A 24,135-nucleotide genomic window follows, 5' to 3' on the forward strand; every position below is an offset into this window, starting at 1 on the left:
TATGTATGTATGTGTGTGTGTTATATCACAGAAGAAAAGCGCTCCTTTCATCTTGTCTACTGCTGCACCATGGAAACCATCTGTCATCTTGTCTCTCTCTCTCTCACACGCACGCACGCACGCACACACAAACAATGTCTTACTATACATGTCAAGACTTTTTGGATTCCCATTCAAAATTCTACCTTCCCCTACCCCTATCTTCCCCTACCCCTAACAATAAACCTTAACCTTAAACCTAACTCTTACCCTAACCCTAAACCTAACCACTAACCTCTAACCTTAACAATAACCCTAATTCTAACCTTAACCCTAATTTGAACCCTAACCCTAAACCTAACCCCTAAGCCTAAAATAGCCTTTTTACAAGTGAGGACCGGCAAAATGTCCTCAGTTCTCTGAATTTTAGTTGGTTTGCTATTCTTGTGAGGACTTATTGTAAAATGTGTATACACACACACACACAGACAGACAGACAGACAGACAGACAGACAGACAGACAGACAGACAGACAGACAGACAGACAGACAGACAGACAGACAGACAGACAGACAGACAGACAGACAGACAGACAGACAGACAGACAGACAGACAGACAGACAGACAGACAGACAGACAGACAGACAGACAGACAGACAGACAGACAGACAGACAGACAGACAGACAGACAGACAGACAGACAGACAGACAGACAGACAGACAGACAGACACACACACACACACACACACACACACACACACACACACACACACACACACACACACACACACAACAGAAATAGTATTATAATTTATCATTACCAACAGGATAGGAGACCGGTCAAACACACACGTAGATGACAGTAAGCAAGCAGCCCTTTGGCAACAGCACAGTCAGTAGGGGATCACCATGGCAACAGTCAGTAATGGGTTACGATAGCAACAACACAGCGCAGAATCAAAACACCAGTTTGATTTCATTCAGCCTTTATTTGACAATTTTGTCCAGATGACCTATGTGAACCATTAGGCCTACCAATGATGACCTAGAGACAGACACAGCTGTAGACTGAGACAACCACCACACAAATCAAATCAACGTTTATTGGTCAAGTACACAGTTTAGTAGATGTTACAGCGGTTGCAGCGAGCTCCTAAGAGTCAATAAAATGTCAAACAGGTACACAAACAAATACAATTAACAACCCAAATAGCACTGTAACAGTAATCCAATTGCAATCTATACATACTGTATCTACACCGGCAGAATTTACACAAGATAGACTAGGAATGATATGTACAGCAGTAGATATATTAGAGTGAGCTATGTCAAGAATCCAGTAAATAAATAAATATGTGGTGTGTATAAATAGTGTAACTAAAATGCAACATTAGAATGAGCAACATTAGAAGGAGCTATTTCGAGAATACACAAGTATATATTGTATATAAATACACAGTACAAAACCCCATTGCAAAATGGATAGAATTGCAGGAAATTAGGTTCCGGACCTGAGTCCGGAATATAAATAGTGTATATTTACAGTATGTGAATGGTATGTATAGACAGTATGTGAATAGAAAAGGTGTGTATAGCAGTAGTTACAGTGCATTCGGAAAGTATTCAGACCCCTTGACTTTTTCCACATTTTGTTATGTTTCAGCCTTGTTCTAAAATTGATTAAATATTTTATTTTACTTATCAATCTACACACAATACCCCCCTAATGACAAAGCAAAAACAGAAATACCTTAATTACAGTATTCAGACCCTTTGCTATGAGACTCGAAATTGAGCTCAGGTGCATCATGTTTCCATTGATCATTCTTGAGATGTTTCTACAACTTGATTGGAGTCCAGCTGTGCTAAATTATATTAAATGGATATGATTTAGAAAGGCACACACCTGTCTATATAAGGTCCCACAGTTGGACAGTGCATGTCAGAGCAAAAACCAAGCCACAAGGTCGAAACAATTGTCCATAGAGCTCAGAGACAGGATTTTGTTAAGACAGATCTGGGGAAGGGTACCAAAACATTTCTGCAGCATTGAAGGTCCCCAAGAATACACTGGCCTCCATCATTCTTAAATGGAAGAAGTTTGGATCCACCAAGACTCTTTGTAGAGCTGGTCGCCCGGCCAAACTGAGCAATCGGGGGAGAAGGGCCTTGTTCAGGGAGGTGACCAAGAACCCTTTTTGACAGAGCTCCAGAGTTCCTCTGTGGAGATGGGAGAACCTTCCACAAGGACAGCCATCTCTGCACCACTCCACCAATCAGGCCTTTATGGTAGAGTGGCTAGACGGAAGCCATTCCTCAGGAAAAAGGCACATTACAGCCCGCTTGGAGTTTGCCAAAAGGCACCTAAAGAAGTCTCAGACCATGAGAAACAAGAATCTCTGGTCTGATGAAACCAAGATTGAACTCTTTGGCCTGAATGCCCAGCGTCACATCTGGTGGAAACCTGGCACCAGGGCTCTGAATACTTATGTAAATGTGATATTTCAGTTCTTTTATTTGTAATACATTTTCTAAATTTTCTAAAAACCTGTTTTTGCTTTGTCATTATGCCGTATTATGTGTAGATTGATGATGAAAACAATTAATTTCATCAACTTTAGAATAAGGCTGTAACGTAGCAAAATGTGGGAAAAGTCAAGGGTTCTGAATACTTTCCAAATGCAGCCATGACTAGAATACAGTATATACATATAAAGTGAGTAAAACAGTATGTAAACATTCTTAAAGTGATCATTGTTCAATGACTCTATGTACATAGTGCAACGGTCTCTAAAGTGTAGTGTAGAGTACCGGGTGGTAGCCGGCTGGTGACAGTGTCTGATGTTCAGGGCAGAGGCCGGCTAGTGGTGACTGTTTAACAGTCTGATGGTCTGGAGATAGAATCGGTTTATTAGTCTCTCGGTCCCAGCATTGATGCACCTGTACTTTCTCCACCGTCTAGATTGTAGCAGGTGAACAGGCTGGGGTCTTTCATGAACTTCTTGGCCTTCCTTTGACACTGTAGATGTCCTGGAGGGCAGGCAGTGGGCCCCCGATGATGTGTTGGGCTGACTTCACCATCCTCTGGAAAGCCTTGCGGTTGCAGACGGTGCAATTGCTGTACCAGGCGGTGATACAGCCCGACAGGATGTTCTCAATGGTGCATCTGTAGAAGTCGGTGAGGGTCTTAGGTGCCAAGCCGAATTTCTTCAACCTCCTGATGTTGAAGAAGCACTGTTGCACCTTCTTCACCCTACTGTCTGTGTAAAGGGAACTTTCAGGTCATCAGTGATTTGCACGCAGAGGAACTTGAAGCTTTTGACCCTCTCCATTGCCGTCTCGTTGATGTGGATGGGGGTGTGCACTGTGCCGTCTGCTGTAGTTCACGATAATCTTCTTCATTTTGTTGTTGTTGAGGGAGAGGTTTTTTTCCTGGAACCATTCCGCCAAGGCACTCACCTCCTCCCTGTAGGCTGACTCGTAATTGTTGCTAATCAGGCCTAACAATGTTGTGTCATCAGCAAACTTGATGATTGGAGACATGCATGGCCACGCAGTCATGGGTGAACAGGGACTGAGTATGCACCCCTGTGGGGCCTCCATTTTGAGGATCAGCGTGGCCGAGGTGTTGTTGCCTACCTTCACCACTTGAGGTCGGCCCTTCAGGAAGTCCAGGATCCAGTTGCACAGGGAGGGGTTCAGACCCTGGGCCCTGAGCTTAATGATGAGCTTGGAGGGTACAATGGTGTTGAAGGCTGAACAGCATTCTTACATAGGTATTTCTCTTGTAAAGGTGGGATAGGGCAGTGTGCAGTGCGATGGCGATTGCATAATCCATGGATCTGTTGGGGCACAATCCATATTGTAGTGGGTCTAGGGTGTCAGGTAAGATGGAGGGGAAATGGTCCTTAACTAGCCTCTCAAAGCACATTATGATTACAGAAGTAAGCTCCTACGGGGCGATAGTAATTTAGTTCAGTTACCTTCAGTTTCTTGTGTACAGGAACGATAGTGGACATTTTGAAGCAAGCGGGGACAACAGACTGGGTTAGTGAGAGATTGAATACATAGGTAAACACTCCAGCCAGCTGGTCTGCGCATGCTCTGAGGACGCGGCTTGGGATGCAGTCTGGGTCAGTAGCCTAGCGAGGGTTAACATGCTTAAATGTCTTACTCACATCGGCCACAGAGATCGGGAGCACACAGTCCTAGTGAGTGGTGGGGCCCACGTCGGTGGCCCAGTGTTGTTTTCCTTGAAGCAGGCAAAGGTATTTAGATTGTTCGGAAACGAGGTGTCGGTGTCCACAATGTGGCTGGCTTTCCCTTTATAATCCATGATTGTCTGTAGTCCCTGCCACACGCATCTCATGTCTGAGCCGTTGAATTGTGACTCCACGTTGTCTCTATGCTAAAGTTTTTCCACTTTGATTGCCTTACGGAGGTCATAGTTGGTCTGGTTGTACATGTTCATGTTCCCAGCCACCTTGCCGTGGTTAAATGCGATGGTCCTCGCTTTTAGTTTTGCACGAATGCTGCCATCAATCCACGGTTTCTAATCATCACAGTATGAACCCAGTATGAACCCAGTGGACTGATGAATCCAGTCACCTAGTCAGTGTATACTTCGATATTATTCCCAGAGGCGACCTGGAACATATCCCAGTCCGCCTGATCAAAACAATCTTGAAGCATAGATTCCGATTGGTCAGACCAATGTTGAACAGTCCTTACCACGGGTTCTTCCTGCTTAAGTTTCTGCCAATAAGGGGGAGGAGCAGGATAGAGGCGTGGTCAGATTTCCAGAAGGAAGGGTGGGTAGCCTTGTAGCTGTCCCTGAAAGGAGAATAGCGATGGCCAAGAACGCTCTCGCCGTGAGTAGCAAAGGCCATGTGTTGATAGAATTTCTGGAGCGTTTTCCTCAGATTTCCTTTAATTAAGTCCCCAGCTACAATAAATGTGCCCTCAGGATACGTGGTTTCCAGTTTGCACAAAGTCCAGTGTAGTTCTGGTGTCGACCACCAGAACTCTGTACAGATTTCTACAGAGCTCTGTGTGTGTGTGTGTGTGTGTGTGTGTGTGTGTGTGTGTGTGTGTGTGTGTGTGTGTGTGTGTGTGTGTGTGTGTGTGTGTGTGTGTGTGTGTGTGTGTGTGTGTGTGTGTGTGTGTGTGTGTGTCAAATCTAATCTAATTCTATTGGTAAAAAAAATAATAACGAGGCTATATACACGGAGTAGCAGTACCGAGTCAATGTGCAGGGGTACGAAGTAGTTGAGGTACTTGAGGTAATACAGTATGTACATGTGGGTAGGGGTAAAAGCGACTAGGAAATCAGGATATATAACAAACAGAGTAGCAACAGCGTATGTACAGTCGTATGTGCAGTGTGAAAGTGTGTCAATGTTTGAGTGTTTGTGTGTGTGGCGTCAATATGCATGTGGGTGTGTGTTTTGTGTGTGTGAGCATATGTAGTGTGAGTGTGTGGGTAGAGTCTAATGAGTGTGCATGGAGCCAGTGCAAAACAATTAAGATTAATAAATAATAAAGGGGGACAATGTAAATTGTCCGGGTAACAATTTGATTAACTGTTCAGCAGTTTTATGGCTTCTGGGTAGAAGCTGTTCAGGTGCATTTTGGTCCCAGACTTGGCGCTCTGGTACAACTTGCCATGCGGTAGCAGATAGAACAGTCTATTACTTGGGTGGCTGGAGTCTTTGACAATTTAACACCGCCTGGTATTGAGGTCCTGGATGGCAGGGAGTTCGGCCCTAGTGATATACAGTTTGGACCATGATAGGTCCTTAGTGATGTGGACACTAGGAACTTGAAGCTCTCGAACCCCTCCACTACAGCCTCGTCCATGTGAATGGGGGCGTGTTCAGCCCTCCATTTCCTGTAGTCTAGTCCACGATAATCTCCTTTCTTGCCCACGTTGAGGGAGAGGTTGTTATCCTTGCACCACACTGCCAGGTCTCTGACCTCTCCATAGACTGTCTCATTGTCGTCAATGATCAGGCCTACCACCGTCGTGTTGTCGGCAAAGTTATTGGTGGTGTTGGAATCGTGCGTAGCCACGCAGTCATGGGTGAACAGGGAGTACAGGAGGGGACTGAGCTCGCAGCCCTGAGGGGCCCCCGTGTTGATGGTCAGCGTGGCGGTGTGTTGTTGCCTCACCTCACCACCTGGGGCGGGCCGTCAGGAAGTCCAGGATCCAGTTGCAGAAGGAGGTGTTTAGTCCAAGTGTCCTTAGCTCAGTAATGAGCTTGGAGGGCACTATGGTGTTGAACGCTGAGCTGTAGTCAATGAACCGCATTCTCACATAGGTGTTCCTTTTCTCCCGGTGGGAAAGGGCAGTGTGGAGTGCAATAGAGATTGCATCATCGGTGGATCTGTTGGTGCGGTATGCGAATTGGAGAGGGTCCAGGGTTTCTGGGATGATGGTGTTGATGAGAGCCATGACCAGCCTTTCAAAGCATTTCATGGCTACAGATGTGATTGCTACGGAGCAATAGTGTGCGTTTGTGTGTGTGCGTGCGTGAGTACTTGTGTGTGTGACGGGCTATAGTGCGCAGACAGAGCATGTGTTACATAATTCAGAAATAAGCCTACAGTAAATAACTACAGAGATACAGAGAGGAGAGTGTTAAACACACTAGGCTGTGTGTGCGCGTGCGTGTGCGCATTCATGTGTGATGACGCCACACACCCTTGCCCAACTCGCCTTGCGCCCCTCCTCCGGTCACATCTGGATCTGGATCCTTCCATCATCAGCAGCACTCAACAGAGCTGTATCAGTGTCTGCGAGGGAGAAAGGAGAGAGAATCTCTTATCACGGGAAGACAGGAATATTTACATCAGATCATTATCTCTCTTTTTCTATGTCTCTCTCTCTCTCTCTCTCTTTCCATTTTGAAACGGAGTAGCCTATTTATCTGTCTATTCGCTACCGATCATCTCAGAAACAGAACAGAGGATTAAAAACAGAAGAGAAGAGTCAAACAAAAGGAGAGACTAATGGAAGAATAAAAAGCTAAGGAGAAGAGAGGAGGAAGACCTCTCATCTCATTCATCTATTCTAGCAGGAAGAAGGAATTTAGGCTACCTCTCCTCTACACTTGATCATCTCTCTCTCTTTCTCTTTCTCCTTTGCTATCTCTTTCTCTCTCTATGGTCATGGCTGTGCAGGGGACCAGCCTGCTAGAGAACCCAGTTCAGGTGGTTCTGTACCTTAGAGAACTGACCACTATTGTTCAGAACCAGCAGAGCCTCATCCAAACACAACGCCTGCGCATTGACGAACTGGACCGACGCGTGGATGAGCTGCTTGGGGAGAACAGGAATCTGCGTGAAGCAAGAGGTGTACAACCTCCCCATCATCACCCAGACCACAACCTGAGCCTTCATTGTCATCATCCTCAGCATCAACATCCGTACCCACAAGACACCGGTTCTCTGCCCGCCCAGCCCATGCCTGAGGTTCCTCCTGCTGAGCCAGAAAAGTCCTCTCCTCAACCCGCCAATCCGGAGGACATGCAGCTGGTACCGGCCCATCCCCAGCCACAGTCACTGAGCCCTCTGCAAGGCAAGGCCATCCCGGGCGAGGGGGAGGACAGCAGCCACACACTGGTTCCCCTGGTTCCCATAGCTCCCCTCACTCCTACCACTTTCTGTCGCTCGCTGGCTCTCACCAGGCAATCAGAGTGAGTCTGTTTACTATAGCCTTTAGCAACGCGAACAAATAAAGTGTGTGTGTGGCAACTCGAAAATGTCCCGTTTGTAAAATATAAGCCTGCCAGCCTGCCGAAGTTGGCTGTTACAACGGTAGGATCATCATGAGAGTGACGTGGAGAATTTACAGAAGCGGATTATTTGCCAAGATAGACCAAAACATGGGAGATTATATAACAAACAGCTGTGTGTGTGTGGTGTGTGTGTGTGCGTGCATGTGTATGTGTATGTGTGCATGTGTGCGTGTGTGTGTGTTTGTTCGGAGGGATATGGCTCAAATGCATGCTGCACTCTTGGCAAAGAAACACTGCTTTGAAACCTGATTGAGGGGTCAGTTTTAATTATGAGACCATAGACCTAGTTGGATTGAATACAACTCTACAACTGCTGTACTGTAATTGTTAAGAATAAATGCAGCTCAACTCTACTGTTATAGCTGTAGCAGCCCTCTCCGTGGTTCTGAATCAATTTGAACAAAACCCCTTGTGTGTGTGTGGGAGTGTACTGTATGTCTGCGTATGTGTCTGTGTGTGTATCTGTGTGTGTGTGTGTCTGTCTGTCTGTCTGTCTGTCTGTCTGTCTGTCTGTCTGTCTGTCTGTCTGTCTGTCTGTCTGTCTGTCTGTCTGTCTGTGTGTCTGTGATGACTGTGTGTCTGTGATGCCCCCCCCCCCACCCCCCACCCCCTCTGGGGACAAGAACAGAGTAAAGAGGGAATAGAGGAGGGGAGAAGAGAGGAACAAAATGCAAGATTGATGATGCTTGGCTGTGACGAACAACCACAGTTCCATCAGGCTGGACCTGTGGACTCTTACTGATATTAGAGCTGTCTGTCTTTGGAAACCTAGAGGCTATGGCATACAGGATATTCAGGAACTACAGTAGAAAATATCTATTTATATAGATATTTATATTTCTCTCTCCCTTCAACAACTATATCTATCCATATAACTGGCATTATTCTTCTCACATTACGCAGCGCACAAACTGTAATTTATTTGTAACATTCATATTCCAGGTGTGGGTGTTATTGTTTTTGCGGGGGGATCGGCAGACTGTATAACATACTGTACATGCTGAAATAGGCTGTGTCTGTGTCTGTGTGTGTTGGGGGGGGGGGGGGGGGGGGACTGTATAACATACTGTACATGCTGAAATAGGCTGTGTCTGTGTCTGTGTGTGTTGGGGGGGGGGGGGGGGGGGACTGTATAACATACTGTACATGCTGAAATAGGCTGTGTCTGTGTGTGTGTTGGGGGGGGGGGGGGGGACTGCACGTGAGTCTGCCTATTGATGAAAGTATCATTCCTCTCCCCCTATTTCTCCCCCCTCCTTCCTCCAGCTGATCCACACGTATCTGGCCCACTTAGCCCATGGAGCGAACTGTAATCACCTACTCTCTAGAGAGAGAGAGAGAGAGAGAGAGAGAGAGAGAGAGAGAGAGAGAGAGAGAGAGAGAGAGAGAGAGAGAGAGAGAGAGAGAGAGAGAGAGAGAGAGAGAGAGAGAGAGAGAGAGAGAGAGAGAGAGAGAGAGAGAGAGAGAAAGAGAGAGAGAGAGAGAGAGAGAAACAGAGAGAGAGAGAGAGAGAGAGAGAGAGAGAGAGAGAGAGAGAGAGAGAGAGAGAGAGAGAGAGAGAGAGAGAGAGAGAGAGAGAGAGAGAGAGAGAGAGAGAGAGAGAGAGAGAGAGAGAGAGATGAGAAAAAGAGTAACCGTGTGTTCTGACCTCTCGCTCCTAGATGGTTAATAATGCGTATGAGAGTCTAGGCTAGGGCAATGGGGCTAGGTTAGAGAGAGAGATGGAGTGAGAGAGCAGAGAGAAGGAGAGAGAGCAGAGGGAGACGTGTCATGTTAAAATATTAATCTGCTCTCTGTATTAGAGATGTAATGGCTGAGACGTGTGTTTGTGTTTGTGTTGTACAGACAGAGAGGTGACCTTGCTATGGCCAATAGAGACAGACAGAGAATTCCACTGTTACCAGGTCCCGGCTGGTCCTATAAGCTTTTTTATAAGCAGCTGGGATTGAACTCTTCCTAAAACAGTTCTTGAAAAACGCTTGCATGCATCAAAAAGCAAGCCATTACATTTGTCAGAGCTGGGGAAAAGCCCAAGTCATTTGCCAGGACACTGGTCTCCTCGTGACAGCAGAAGCCTGGCAGTTGAAGGTCAACTTCGGGAGGCAGTTTTCCATACATCATCACAACAACTAATCTGATGTTGAGAGACCTGAAACACCCCAGACCCCAAAATACATCACTGATGACTTAGGTCTAGCTAACTCTTCTGACTATCTTTCTCAAGCTATACATTTTGACATTGTTATGACAATGTTTGGCATGGCAACAAGCAAACACTGCAAATTTGTGTGTATGTTTGTGTGTGCATGTGTATTTGTGTGAGACAGACAGAGAGAGAGAGAGAGAGAGAGAGAGAGAGAGAGAGAGAGAGAGAGAGAGAGAGAGAGAGAGAGAGAGAGAGAGAGAGAGAGAGAGTAACCATCTGTCTGTATTTGTTAAATATGTCCGATAGCTGAATTCTGTTTTTGTTGTTTTAAGGTTTGTGTGTGTGCGCATGTGTGTGTGTGTGTGTGTGTTGAGAGAATTTGGTTTTGAGCCAACTCGGCTGTTTTACTAAGAGTAAAGAAACACTCACACTATACCCCCGCTTTGCCCCCTTTTCCCTCACTCCTATTTCCTCTGCCCTCTCTCCTCTCTTCGTCCTCTATCCCTCTACAGGAGTCAGACAATACTACATCAGTTCTGTTGTCCTGCTCCAGAGGCTCCAGAGGCTGCTCTCACTGGCTCCTCCAGGTAAGGTTGTGGCTTCCCCACTCTGAAAACACTCCATATAGATAGTTTTTTTCCCTCTGCCCCCTCTTGTCCTCTCTCTCTCAATTCAATTCAATTCAATTCAAGGGGCTTTATTGGCATGGGAAACATGTGTTAACATTGCCAAAGCAAGTGAGGTAGATAATATACAAAAGTCAAATAAACTCTCTCTCTCTCTCTCTCTCTCTCTCTCTCTCTCTCTCTCTCTCTCTCTCTCTCTCTCTCTCTCTCTCTCTCTCTCTCTCTCTCTCTCTCTCTCTCTCTCTCTCTCTCTCTCTCTCTCTCTCTCTCTCTCTCACTCGCTCTCTTTTTCTCTCTAGCTCTCTTTTTCTCTCTCTCTTGCTTTCTCTCTCTTGCTTTCTCTCTCGTTCTCTGTCTGTCTGTGTGTCTCTCCCTCTCTACTTTGATCTTCCCTCTCTCCAGTCTACCCTGCAGTGCTAATCCTGATTCTTTCAGCAGGGCTATCTAATGGCTCTGTCATTTTGCCCCCGTGGATCTCCCTTCAGTGTGTGTGTGTGTGTGTGTGTGTGTGTGTGTGTGTGTGTGTGTGTGTGTGTGTGTGTGTGTGTGTGCTGCTCAAGCCATGTCCACACACTACACAAATGCCATCAAACTCTGTCTGTGTCTGTGTGTGTGTGCATGGGCATGTCTGTGTGTGTGTGTGTGTGTGTGCATGGGCATGTCTGTGTGTGTGTGTGTGTGCATGAACATGTCTGTGTCTGTGTGTGTGCATGGACATGTCCGTGTCTGTGTGTGTGCATGGACATGTCTGTGTCTGTGTGTGTGTGTGCATGGACATGTCTGTGTGTGTGTGTGTGCATTGGCATGTCTGTGTGTGTGTGTGTGCATGGACATGTTTGTGTCTGTGTGTGTGCATGGACATGTCTGTGTGTGTGTGTGCATTGGCATGTCTGTGTGTGTGTGTGTGCATGGACATGTTTGTGTCTGTGTGTGTGCATGGACATGTCTGTGTGTGTGTGTGTGTGTGCATGGACATGTCTGTGTGTGTACATGGAAATGTCTGTGTGTGTGTGTGTGTGTGTGTGTGCATGGACATGTCTGTGTGTGTGTGTGTGTGTGTGTGTGTGTGTGTGTGTGTGTGTGTGTGTGTGTGTGTGTGTGTGTGTGTGTGTGTGTGTGTGTGTGTGTGTGTGTGTGTGTGTGTGTGTGTGTGTGTACATGGACATGTCTGTGTGTGTGTACATGGAAATGTCTGTGTGTGTGTGTGTGTGTGTGTGTGTGTGTGCATGGACATGTCTGTGTGTGTGTGTGTGTGTACATGGAAATGTCTCTGTGTGTGTGTGTGTGCATGGACATGTCTGTGTGTGTGTGCTAGTGAAAGGTTGCATGCTAGTGAAAGTGCTACCAGTGACTGATTCAACCTAAAGCTCTGTAGCCCTCAGGAGGTTGGAGGGAGCAGGGCAATGTTGTCATTACATATGATGTCTTTGAGGTGGGGGTAGAGACAGTGTTTCATATCCACATGTACACATGTACAGTATACCCACACTGTGTGCATACACATAGGCTGCCATAGCAACCCAGCTATGGGTCACCCATTAACATGGTGACCCGTATAAATAAGTCTCACATACTGTACTATGACCGTACAAAGTGTGTGTGTGTGTGTTTTAGCATGTGTGCATGTTCGCATGTGTGTGTCCCCTGTAAGTCCAGTTAGACAGGGGAGTTTCTCAGAGTGGAAGTTAGTCTACACAGTATTCACAAAGTATTCACCCACAGTTCAGAGCAGTTTTGTTTGTTGGTAAATAGAGGTAAAGGTGTAGAGGCAGACATAACCTTTAGAGATAGCTCAATATGTACTGATCATACCACAGCTGACTGTATTGGCCTTGTGGTTGCATGTTATATTTTGAGCTTGTCTGTTAGTTCATGTTCATGTGTGAGTGAGTTTGTGTATGTTTGTGCAGGTGTGTGTGTGTGTGTGTCCTCTGGCTGTGGGTGTCTGTACGGTGATGTGAGATGACAGATGTTAATTTCTCCTTCACTTTGACATTAGAGGAGGCGGAGAAACCAGTGTGTGTGTGTGTGTGTGTGTGTGTATTTCGACCCTTCCCACAGGGCACGTACGTCAATTCAACGTCTATTCGACACTGGATCAAAGTCATTTAATTGAAATGATGTGGAAACAATGTTGGTTCAAACAGTGTGTACCCAGTGGGCTAGGTCTTCATCAGGCATTCATATTCCAGGTGTGGGTGAAAGGTCCTATATATTGGGGCAGTGCTCAGTGACTTCACATCCTGAAACAGGAGGTAAAAAAGCAATATAGGTTCACAGAATCAACATTAAAACAATCAAAATATATAACCATACATGAGGAATGTGATAAATGTTTACAATTATATACAGTACCAGTCAAAAGTTTGGACACACCTAGTCACTCAAGGGTTTTTCTTTATTTTTACTATTTTCTACATTGTAGAATAATAGTGAAGACATCAAAACTATGAAATAACACATATGGAATCATGTAGTAACCAAAAAAGTGTTAAACAAATCCAAATATATGTTATATTTGAGATTCTTCAAAGTAGCCACCCTTTGCCTTGATGACAGCTTTGCACACTCTTGGCATTCTCTCAACCAGCTTCATTAGGTAGTCACCTGCAATGCATTTCAATTAACAGGTGTGCCTTGTTAAAAGTAAATTTGTGGAATTAATTTCCTTCTTAATACTTTTGAGCCAATCAGGTGTGTTGTGACAAGGTGGGAGGGGGGGGGGGGGGTATACGGAAGATAGCCCTATTTGGTAAAAGACCAAGTCCATATTATGGCAAGAACAGCTCAAATAAGCAAAGAGAAATGACAGTCCATCATTACTTTAAGACATGAAGGTCAGTCAATGTGGACAATCTCAAGAACTTTGAAAGTTTCTTCAAGTGCAGTCACAAAAACCATCAAGCACTATGATGAAACTGGCTCTCATGAGGACCGCCACAAGACAGGAAGACCCAGAGTTACTTCTGCTGCAGAGGATAAGTTAATTAGAGTTACCAGCCTCAGAAATTGCAGCCCAAATAAATGCATGTCTGCGTCTCACAACATGTCTTTGTGAGACGCAGTAGGTGAATGGATGATCTCCGCATGTGTGGTTCCCACCGTGTAACATGGAGGAGGTGTGATGGTGTGGGGGTGCTTTGCTGATGACACCGTCAGTGATTTATTTACAATTCAAGGCACACTTAACCAGCATGGCTACCACAGCATATGTGAGAAAACATTCCTCATGAAGCTGGTTGAGTGAATGCCAAAAGTGTGCAAAGCTGTCAAAGGCAAAGGGTGGCTACTTTGAAGAATATCAAATATCAAATATATTTTCATTTGTTTAACACTTGTTTGGTTACTATATGATTCCATATGTGTTTTTTCATAGTTTTGATGTATCCACTAATATTCTACAGTGTAGAAAATAGTAAAAATAAAGAAAAACCCTTTAATGTGTCCAAACTTTTGACTGGTACTATATATACACAATTATAAGGGCACAGGGCGAGACCCAGATGCAGACATGGGAGGCAGATGGTTCGAGTCTCTGATATTTATTATAATCCAAGGGGCAGGCAATAGAATGGTCGTGGACAGGCAAAAGATCATAACAAGGTCAGAGTCCAGGAGGTACAGAGTGGCAGGCAGGCTCGAGGTCAGGGCATGCAGTATGGTCATGCAGGCGGGTTCAGAGTCAAGGCAGGCAAGGGTGAAAACCGGGGGGACTAGCAAAAGAGAGACAAGAAAAAGCAGGAGCACGGAAAAACACACTGGTTGACTTGACAAGACAAGACGAACTGGCAACAGACAAACAGGGAACACAGGAATAAATACCCAGGGACTAATGGGGAAAACAAGGGACACCTGGAGGTGTGTGGAGACAATCACAAAGACAGGTGAAACAGATCAGGGCGTGACAACAATATTCCCTTCAGGTAAAAACAGCAGTTTGGACATAGAACTATAGAAAAGGTTTCAAATCAAACTCCTCATTCAGGCCAAGATATGGGACAGTGTGTTGACCCTGTGGATCCAGAAAGATTTCCTTTGAAGTAGTTTCCTCCCAATGTCCCCTCCCCTGCATGACAAATTAACCCTTTCTATCCCAATGTATCTCAGAGAACTAATAGGGTGTCCGGTTTGAGCAAAATGAACAGCAACAGGTTTTATATACAGTGCATTCGGAAAGTATTCAGACCCCTTGACTTTTTCCACATTTTGTTACAGCCTTATTCTAAAATTGATTACATTGTTTTCCCCCCTCATCAGTCTACTCACAATACCCCATAGTGACAAAGCAAAAACAGTTGTTTTTTTAATGTTGGTAAAAAAAACTGAGATATCCACTTACATAAGTATTCAAACCCTTTACTAAGTAATTTGTTGAAGTGCCTTTGGCAGCGACTACGGCCTTGAGTGTTTTTGGGTATGGTGCTAAAAGCTTGGCACACCTGTATTTGCGGATTCTCAAATTCTTCTCTGCAGATCCTCTCAAGCTCTGTCAGGTTGGATGGGGAGCGTCGCTGCACAGCTATATTCAGGTCTCTCCAGAGATGTTCGATCGGGTTCAAGTCCGGGCTCTGGCTGGGACACTCAAGGACATTCAGAGACTTCCCAAAGCCATTCCTGCGTTGTCTTGGCTGTGTGCTTAGGGTTGTTGTCCTGTTGGAAGGTAAACCTTTGCCCTAGTCTGAGGTCCTGAGCGCTCTGGAGTAGAGGTCGACCGATTAATCGGAATGGCCGATTTCAAGTTTTCATAACAATCGGAAATCGGTATTTTTGGGCGCCGATTTGCCGATATATATATATATATTTTTTTACACCTTTATTTAATCTTTATTTAACTAGGCAAGTCAGTTAAGAACACATTCTTATTTTCAATGACGGCCTAGGAACTGAGGCAGAACGACAGATTTTTAACCTTGTCAGCTCGGGGGAGCCAATCTTGCAACCTTACAGTTAACTAGTCCAATGCTCTAACACTGATTACATTGCACTCCACGAGGAGCCTGCCTGTGCCGCGAATGCAGTAAGCTAAGGTAAATTGCTAGCTAGCATTAAACTTATCTTATAAAAAACAATCAATCAATGACTGTCATTGCTCCAATATGTACTTAACCATAAACATCAATGCCTTTGTTAAAATCAATACACAAGTATATATTTTTAAACCTGCATATTTAGGTAAAAGATATCCAGGTTAGCAGGCAATATTAACCAGGTGAAATTGTGTCATTTCTCTTGCGTTCATTGCACGCAGAATCAGGGTATATGCAACAGTTTGGGCCGCCTGGCTCTTTGCGAACTAATTTGCCAGAATTTGACGTAATTATGACAACATTGAAGGTTGTGCAATGTAACAGGAATATTTAGACTCATGGATGCCACCCGTTAGATAAAATACAGAACGGAATAGACGTTTTGTTTTCGAGGTGATAGTTTCCGGATTAGTCAAAGGTATATGGTTTAGAGAGAAATAGTCGACGCGTTATAATTCCTGTAATAACTTGTGGCTGAACTTGACAGGGGTTCCTTCGTTATTTTATCGTTCATGTCTTCCATAGAGAATGTCTTGATCTACTTCAAATAAGGTCTGTGTTTCGTGCAGGCTTAAACCGCCTCGACGTTTTGATACCTGTGTAAATCTCACTAGGATAAGGTAACGTTTGTCAACATATTTTCATAAATCCACTCTACAAAAAAAATGATCTTCGCTTATATTTAGCCAATATTGATCAGAGTTACCTTGTCCTATGGATATCTACACAGTTATAAAATTGGCAAGGTGGTGTAAGCCTACACGAAACACAGACCTTATTTTAAGTGAATCTAAAAATATCCTATGGAATAAATGAAGGAACCGCTTTTCCGATTTTGCTAGAAGGTGTCATGGGAATTATGACTCGCACTTTGGTCGTCAATTCTTACCATGCCCATTATTAAAATAGGATTTCCTGCATATAGAAATGACAGTTTTTGTTTTCAACATTCATCACAGGTAACTTAAACTCTATTTTTATTCAAACAGTTGAGAGTATTTGTCTCCTAAGCAGACTCTTCAGTATCATTGTCACTTCAGCTGTGTGTGTGTGTGTGTGTATTTATGTATTATATTAAGTTAAAATAAAAGTGTTCATTGTTCATTCAGTATTGTTGCAGTTGTCATTATTACAAAAATGTGTGTGTGTGTGTATGATATACATATATATAAAACTAAAAAAAAAAAAAAAAAATCAGCCGATTAATCGGTATCGGCTTTTTTTGTCCTCCAATAATCGGTATCGGTATCGGCGTTGAAAAATCATAATCGGTCGACCTCTACTCTGGAGTAGGTTTTCATCAAGGATCTCTCCGTTCATCTTTCCCTCGACCCTGACTAGTCTCCCAGTCCACGCCGCTGAACAATATCCCCACAGCAAGATGCTGCCATCACCATGCTTCACCAAAGGGATGGTGCCAGGTTTCCTCCAGATGTGACGCTAGGCATTCAGGCCAAAGAGTTCAATCTTGGTTTCATCACACCAGAGAATCATGTTTCCCATGGTCTGAGAGTCCTTTAGGTGCCTTTTGACAAACTCCAAGCGGACTGTCATGTACCTTTTACTGAGGAGTGGCTTCCGTCTGGCCACTCTACCTTAAAGGCCTGATTGGTGGAGTGCTGCAAAGATGATTTTCCTTCTGAAAGGTTCTTCCATCTCTACAGAGGAACTCTGGAGCTCTGCCAGAGTGACCATCGGGTTCTTGGTCACCTCCCTGACCAAGACCCTTCTCCTCCGATTGCTCAGTTTGGCCGGGTGACCAGCTCTAGAAAGAGCCTAGGTGGATCCAAACTTCTTCCATTTAAGAATGATGGAGGCCAGTGTATTCTTGGGGACCTTCAATGCTGCAGACATTTTTTGGTACCCTTCCCCAGATCTGTGCCTTGACACAATCCTGTCTCATGGCTTATGGCTTAGTTTTTGATGCACTGTCAACTGTGGGACCTTCTATAGACAGGTGTGCATTTCCAAATAATTTTCAATAAATAGAATTTACCACAGATGGACTCCAATCAAGTTGTAGAAACATCTCAATGATGATCCATGGAAACAGGATGCACCGGAGCTCAATTTCGAGTCTCATAGTAAAGGGTCAAAATACTTATCTATAGAAGGTAGTTAAAACAAACATATTAATAATAATTTCATCATTATGGTGCATTGTGTGTAGATTGATGAGGATTAAAAAAATCTATTTTAGAATAAGACTGTAACGTAACAAAATGTGGAAAAAGGGAAGGGGTCTGAACCGTTCGCAGTGCCAAGCATTGTTAAAAATATTTTTTTCACAAAACTAGTGCACTGGTTCTTTAAAACTTCTTGTCAATAGGGGGGCGCCATTTCGACTTTGTAAAAATTCGTTCCCAAATTAAACTGCCTCGTACTCAATTCTTGCTCGTACAATATGCATATTATTATTACTATTGGATAGAAAACACTCTCTAGTTTCTAAAACAGTTTGAATTATATCTGTGAGTAAAACAGAACTCAAGTTGCAGCTAACTTCCTGTCAGGAAGTGAGAAATCTGAAATCGATGCTCTGTTCCAGGGTCAGTTTATTAAATTAAATGTTATCTATGAGTCGACATGCACTGCATACGATTTCCCCTAGATGTTATTAAGCAGTGAGAATTGGAATGGTGTTGCTAGGCAGATCCATATAAAGGCTCGGGGGTGCACTCTTTTCAACGTTCGTCATGGCGCAAAGGAGGACCTCAGGATGGCATTCTGAAAAGCTCTCGTTATAGGCCTTAGATATATCCGGCTCTGATTTTATTCGATATAGGTGTTAAAGACATCATAATGTAGTTATTTTAAACCGAGTTATATCAGTTTATATCAGTATATTGCGATTTTCGGATATTTCTTTGTGCTGCGTTATGAAGAGTTGGGCACGTCTGGGCCACATAGCTAATGTTTGCTGCTAATTCCTAAGTTGAAGACGGCAATCTACAACCGAGCAACGATGATTCTGGACAAAGGACCACTTGCACAAGATTCTGATGGAAGCTCATCAAAAAGTAAGAACTATTTATGATGTTAATTCGTTGTTCTGTTGAAAAATGTAAAACTATTATTCCGCCATTAATTTCGGTGCGGTCTCGCTTTAGCGCACGCTGTATGTCGTAGTAACGTTAATTTTAAAAATCTAACACAGCGGTTGCATTAAGAACTAATGTATCTTTCATTTGCTGTCCAACCTGTATTTTTTAGTCAAGTTTATGATTAGTTATTGATTAGATTAGGTGCCTCTCCCAAGATTTCTCCCGACATTTTGTTGGCAGCTTGGCTACTATTCTCATTGTATAACCACGATTTGTGGCGCTCAATATGCACATTTTCGAACAAACAATATATGTATTGTGTAATATGATGTTATAGGACTGTCATCTGATGAAGTTTTGAGAAGGTTAGTGAAAGAATTTATATATTTTGCTGGTTTATTCGCTATCGCTAACGTGCATGAATCAATGCTGCTGTGTGGTTGACTATTGTAGTAAGCTAATATAATGCTAAATTGTGTTTTCGCTGTAAAACACTTAAAGAATCTGAAATATTGGCTGGATTCACAAGATCTTTGTCTTTCATTTGCTGTACGCTGTGTATTTTTCATAAATGTTTTATGATGAGTATTTAGGTAATTCACGTTGCTCTCTGTAGTTATTCTAGTTGCTTTGGTGAGAGTTGTGATGGTGGCTGCAATGTAAAACTATGATTTATACCTGAAATATGCACATTTTTCAAACAAAACATATGCTATACAATAAATATGTTATCAGACTGTCATCTGATGACGTTGTTTCTTGGTTAGTGACTATTTATATCTTTATTTGGTCGAATTTGTGATAGCTACCTATGCAGGAAAAAAATGTTGGGAAAAAAAGTTGTGTCTTTTGCTATGGTGGTTAGCTAATAGAAATACATATTGTGTCTTCCCTATAAAACATTTTAAAAATCAGAAATGATGGCTGGATTCACAAGATGTGTATCTTTCATTTGGTGTCTTGGACTTGTGATTTCATGAACATTTTATTATATGATATCCCTGTGGCTTTAGGCTAGGCTATGCTAGTCAGCTTTTTTGATGGGGGGGATCCCGGATCCGGGTTTGTGACTCGTTAGAGGTTATTAATAGTCCTGTATTAGCGGACTGCAGCGAGAGTATGGTGGTGTTTTGAATAGAGTGTTAATAAAAGGTAGCCTCTAGCACGTAAAAACAGACACACACACACACACACACACACACACACACACACACACACACACACACACACACACACACACACACACACACACACACACACACACACACACACACACACACACACACACACACACACACACACACATTGTTAGCTGAATAGTAGAACCAGAGAGGAACATTAGTGATGTAGTCATTATTTAAACATGACCAGTCTTTGCTTTTATACAGTAGCTGTGGTTTTAGAGCTGGCTTATATAACAACTGGTAGACCTAGCAATTAGGGTAAAACAGCGGAGGAAACACACACACACATACAGTACATACACACATACACACGTTATCCCAGGCGTTGAAGGTGAGTGTTATTGTTTCCATAGTGATGGGCAGCTGCTGGGTCTGGAGGGCGGGACTTCCTCCAGCAGACAGGAAGCAGAGGGGTCAGTAGGTGTGGCTCGTAGAGAAGGACCCAGCGACTATGAACTTGCCCTGGAGAACAAGACCAAACAGGTGTGTGTGTGTGTGCAGAGGCATACATGTGGGTTGTGATTAACTGGGTTTGTGTTTCTGTGTGTATATGATACTGTACTCTTGATGAGAGAGAAGAGAGTAAGAAAGAGAAGACACCAGGCCTTCCATCTCACGGGTACAGGAACATGGGGGATGATGGGTTGTCATGGTAACAGCTAATAGCTCCTGCTGACTGCAGGAGATGTCTTTATATTGCACAGAGAAGTGCCAAATGGACCACGCTGTGTGTGTGTCTTTCTCTCTCTGTCCTTATTCTCCCTCTCCCCCTTCTTCTCTGCTTCTCCTTCCCACTCTTCCACTCCCACTCTCTTTATCTGAGCCTCAGAGGACGTAAAAGGGGGTTACTTGTCTTCTGTTTGCTTTCTGTTTGAGACACAGTGATGTAGCGATAGGTGTATCTGGTAGAAAGCTATTGGAGTTTGGTGAGGGGGTGTGTTGTACTGTTTTCAGAGAGGAGAGCTTGTCCCACTTTCCTTTTATATTTGGAGAAACATCAAGTTTAACAACCGGAGGCTTTTAGCATTGTTCTGTTAAGACTACAATATTTCCCCCAAAAAACCTTGCCAACAATATTTTTCTCTCTACTCTCTCTTCTTTTCTCCCCCCTCTCTGTCTGTAGATAGAGGAGTTGGAGCTGAGGTACGGTGGTCACCTGGTGTCGCGGCGCGCTGCGTGTCGTATTCAGACAGCGTTCCGTCAGTACCAGCTCAGTAAGAACTTCCAGAAGATCCGGAACTCTTTGTCAGAGAGCAAGTTGCCACGCCGCATTTCCCTGCGCCGGCCCAACCCCACCCGGGGCCAGAACCCCACCCAGCGACACAGCTTCCTGTTAGAGAGCGGGGGCCCACCATTGCGCCCCAAAACACCCCCACCACCCCCCTCACGCTCCACCTCCCTGCCCCCCTCAGCCTCCCCTGCCACGGGCCCTGGCCCCTCGCTCACACAGCTGGAGGACTGCTTCTCAGAGCAGGTGGGCTTTATGTAACACTAGCATAGCCTAGCATCATAATAGTTCGCCGTTACAGTGAGCCTAGTGTTTCATTATAATACAGCTTAAAGGTCTTCCTATAACTAGTATTATGATTCTTATTCCAGGTGCGCTCGCTGGCCCATTCGATAGACGAGGCCCTGCGTGGGTGGAGCCTGTCGGGGGGGGTTGAGGGGGGGACAGGGGGGCTGCTGATGGACCCCGAGGCGTTTCGGGCGGCTGGTCAGAGTGCCTGTATGCCTCGCAGCGCCAGCTCCCTGCTCATGGCCTTCAGAGATGTCACCGTTCACATCGACACCAACAACTACACTGTCTCCACGACTACCACCTCCACTACCACCACTACCCACGGCAACACAGGGGCAGGGGGGGGAGGAAGCAGGCAAGCCTCAATGGACGGGGGAGGGGGAGGGGGAGAGGGGGGTGGAGGGGTAGGGAGACAAACAACAACCTCCCAGCTGGGGGATGAGAAAGAGTTCCCTGCCCCCCCTCCCAGTGAGGAATTGTTGAAGGGAGGAGGGTCGAGGATGGAGTCAACTGTGACAGGGCAGGGGAGAGAGTTGGGGGGGCAGAGTGGCTCAGAGATACTCAGTTCCACCTCTACCTCCACCTCGGCCCAGTCTAACCAGTATACCACTCAGTCCTCCTATCCCCAGTACCACCAGTATTCCACATACCCCCAGGCCCATCACCCTCAATCCCAGCCAGGGTCCCAGTCAGTCAGGGACCCCACCACTGAGGCCCTCCAGGCCCTGGTCCTCTCTCTGCCCAGAGACCGATGCCAGGACCCAGCTTCCTGCCGATCCCCCACACTCTCCACTGACACACACCGCAAACGACTCTACCGCATCGGACTCAACCTCTTCAACGTGTAAGTACGCACACACACGCAAACACGCACATTATACACCTTATAATGTAGCAAGATGTCGCCGACAGAGATGGTCGCCTCGCGATTATTAGTTATTCGTTTTTTTATGTATTATTTCTTCTCCATGGCTAAGGTGACTAAAACTTTTAAACGTGTTAACCCTCGCAAGGCTGCCGGCCCAGACAGTATCTCTAGCCGCATCCTCAGAGCAAGCGCAGACCAGCTGGCTGGTGTGTTTATGGACATATTCAATCAATCCCTGTCCCCACATGCTTCAAGATGGCCACCATTGTTCTTGTTCCCAAGAAAGCTAAGGCAACTGAACAAAATGACAATCGCTCCATTGAACTCACTTGTGTCATCATGAAGTGCTTTGAGAGACTAGTCAAGCATCATATCATCTCCACCCTACCTGATACCCTAGACCCATTCCAATTTGCTAACCGCTCCAATAGGTCCACTGACGTTGCAATCGCCATCACACTGCACACTGCCCTATCCCATCTGTATAAGATGGGATAGGGCTATGTAAGAATGATGTTCATTGACTACAGCTCAGCATTTAACACCATAGTACCCTCCAAACCCCTTATTAAGCTCGAGACCCTTGGTCTCGACCCCGCCCTGTGCAACTGGGTCCTGGACTTTCTGACGGGCCACCCCCAGGTGGTGAAGGTAGGAAACAACATCTCCACCCCGCTGATCCTCAACACTGGGGCCCCACAAGGGTGCATTCTCAGCCCTCTCCTGTACTCCCTGTTCACCCAAAACTGCATGGCCATGCACGCTTCCAACTCAATCATCAAGTTTGCAGACGACACTACAGTTGTAAGCTTGATTACCAACAACGACGAGATGGCCTACAGGGAGGAGGTGAGGGCCCTCGGAGTGTGGTGTCAGGACAATAACCTCTCAATCAATGTCTACAAAACAAAGGAGATGATCGTGGACTTCAGGAAACAGCAGAGGGAGCACCCCCCAATCCACATTAACGGGACAGTAGTGGAGAAGGTGGAAAGTTTTATTAAGTTCCTCGGCTTACACATCACAGACAAACTGAAATGTTCCACCCACACAGACAGCGTGGTGAAGAAGGCGCAACAGCGTCTTTTCAACCTCAGGAGGCTGAAGAAATTTGTCTCCTAAAACACTCACAAACGTTTACAGATGCACAATCGAGAGCATCCTGTCGGGCTGTATCACCGACTGGTACGGCAAGTGCACCGCCCTCAACCACAAGGCTCTCCAGAGGGTAGTGCGGTCTGCACAACGCATCACTGGGGGCAAACTAACTGCACTCCAGGACACCTACACCACCCGATGTCACAGGAAGGCCAAAAATATCATCAAGGACAACAACCACCCGAGCCACTGCCTGTTCACCCCGCTATCATCCAGAAGGCGAGGTCAGTACAGGTGCATCAAAGCTGGGACCGAGAGACTGAAAAACAGCTTCTATCTCAAGGCCATCAGACTGTTAAACAGCCGTCACTAACATAAAAAGGCTGCTGCCAACATACAAAATCAAATCTCTGGCCACTTTAATAAACGGACTTAATAAAGGTATCACTAGTCACTTTAAATAGCGCTACTTTAATAACGTTTAAGTGTTCTATATTAGTCATCTCATATGTATATACTGTATTTCATACCATCTACTGCATCTTGCCGCGCGGCCATCACTCATCCATATATTTATATGTACATAATCTTATTCATCCCTTTACATTTGTGTGTATAAGGTATTTGATTTGATTTGATAAACGATCACACACAGGGTTGAATTGTCCTCTAGCTACTCACAGAATTATTCACAGAACAGGTATTTGCTCTAGAAAGGGGGAGAGGAAAAGGGAGAGAGAGGTGGAAAGGTGAGTACAGTTGAAGTCAGAAGTTTACATACACCTTAGCCAAATACATTTAAACTCAGTTTTTCACAATTCCTGACATTTAATCCTTGCAAAAA

The 24,135-nt window shown here is 44.9% G+C and overlaps 1 protein-coding gene across 1 annotated transcript in view; it reads left to right on the plus strand.

The window, feature by feature from the left end:
* The first annotated feature begins 6,710 nt into the window (after positions 1 to 6,710).
* LOC139584633 (IQ motif and SEC7 domain-containing protein 3-like) overlaps positions 6,711 to 24,135 on the plus strand; it is a 38,645-nt gene continuing 21,220 nt past the window's right edge. The window contains exons 1-5 of the mRNA XM_071416713.1: positions 6,711 to 7,677; positions 10,438 to 10,512; positions 20,160 to 20,289; positions 20,930 to 21,280; positions 21,406 to 22,169. Coding sequence (XP_071272814.1) covers positions 7,145 to 7,677; positions 10,438 to 10,512; positions 20,160 to 20,289; positions 20,930 to 21,280; positions 21,406 to 22,169 — 1,853 coding nt within the window. The 5' untranslated portion in view covers positions 6,711 to 7,144. The remainder of the gene's footprint in view (positions 7,678 to 10,437; positions 10,513 to 20,159; positions 20,290 to 20,929; positions 21,281 to 21,405; positions 22,170 to 24,135) is intronic.

The sequence above is a fragment of the Salvelinus alpinus genome, chromosome 9 (assembly GCF_045679555.1).
Source record: "Salvelinus alpinus chromosome 9, SLU_Salpinus.1, whole genome shotgun sequence".
NCBI classification, from domain to species: domain Eukaryota; kingdom Metazoa; phylum Chordata; class Actinopteri; order Salmoniformes; family Salmonidae; genus Salvelinus; species Salvelinus alpinus.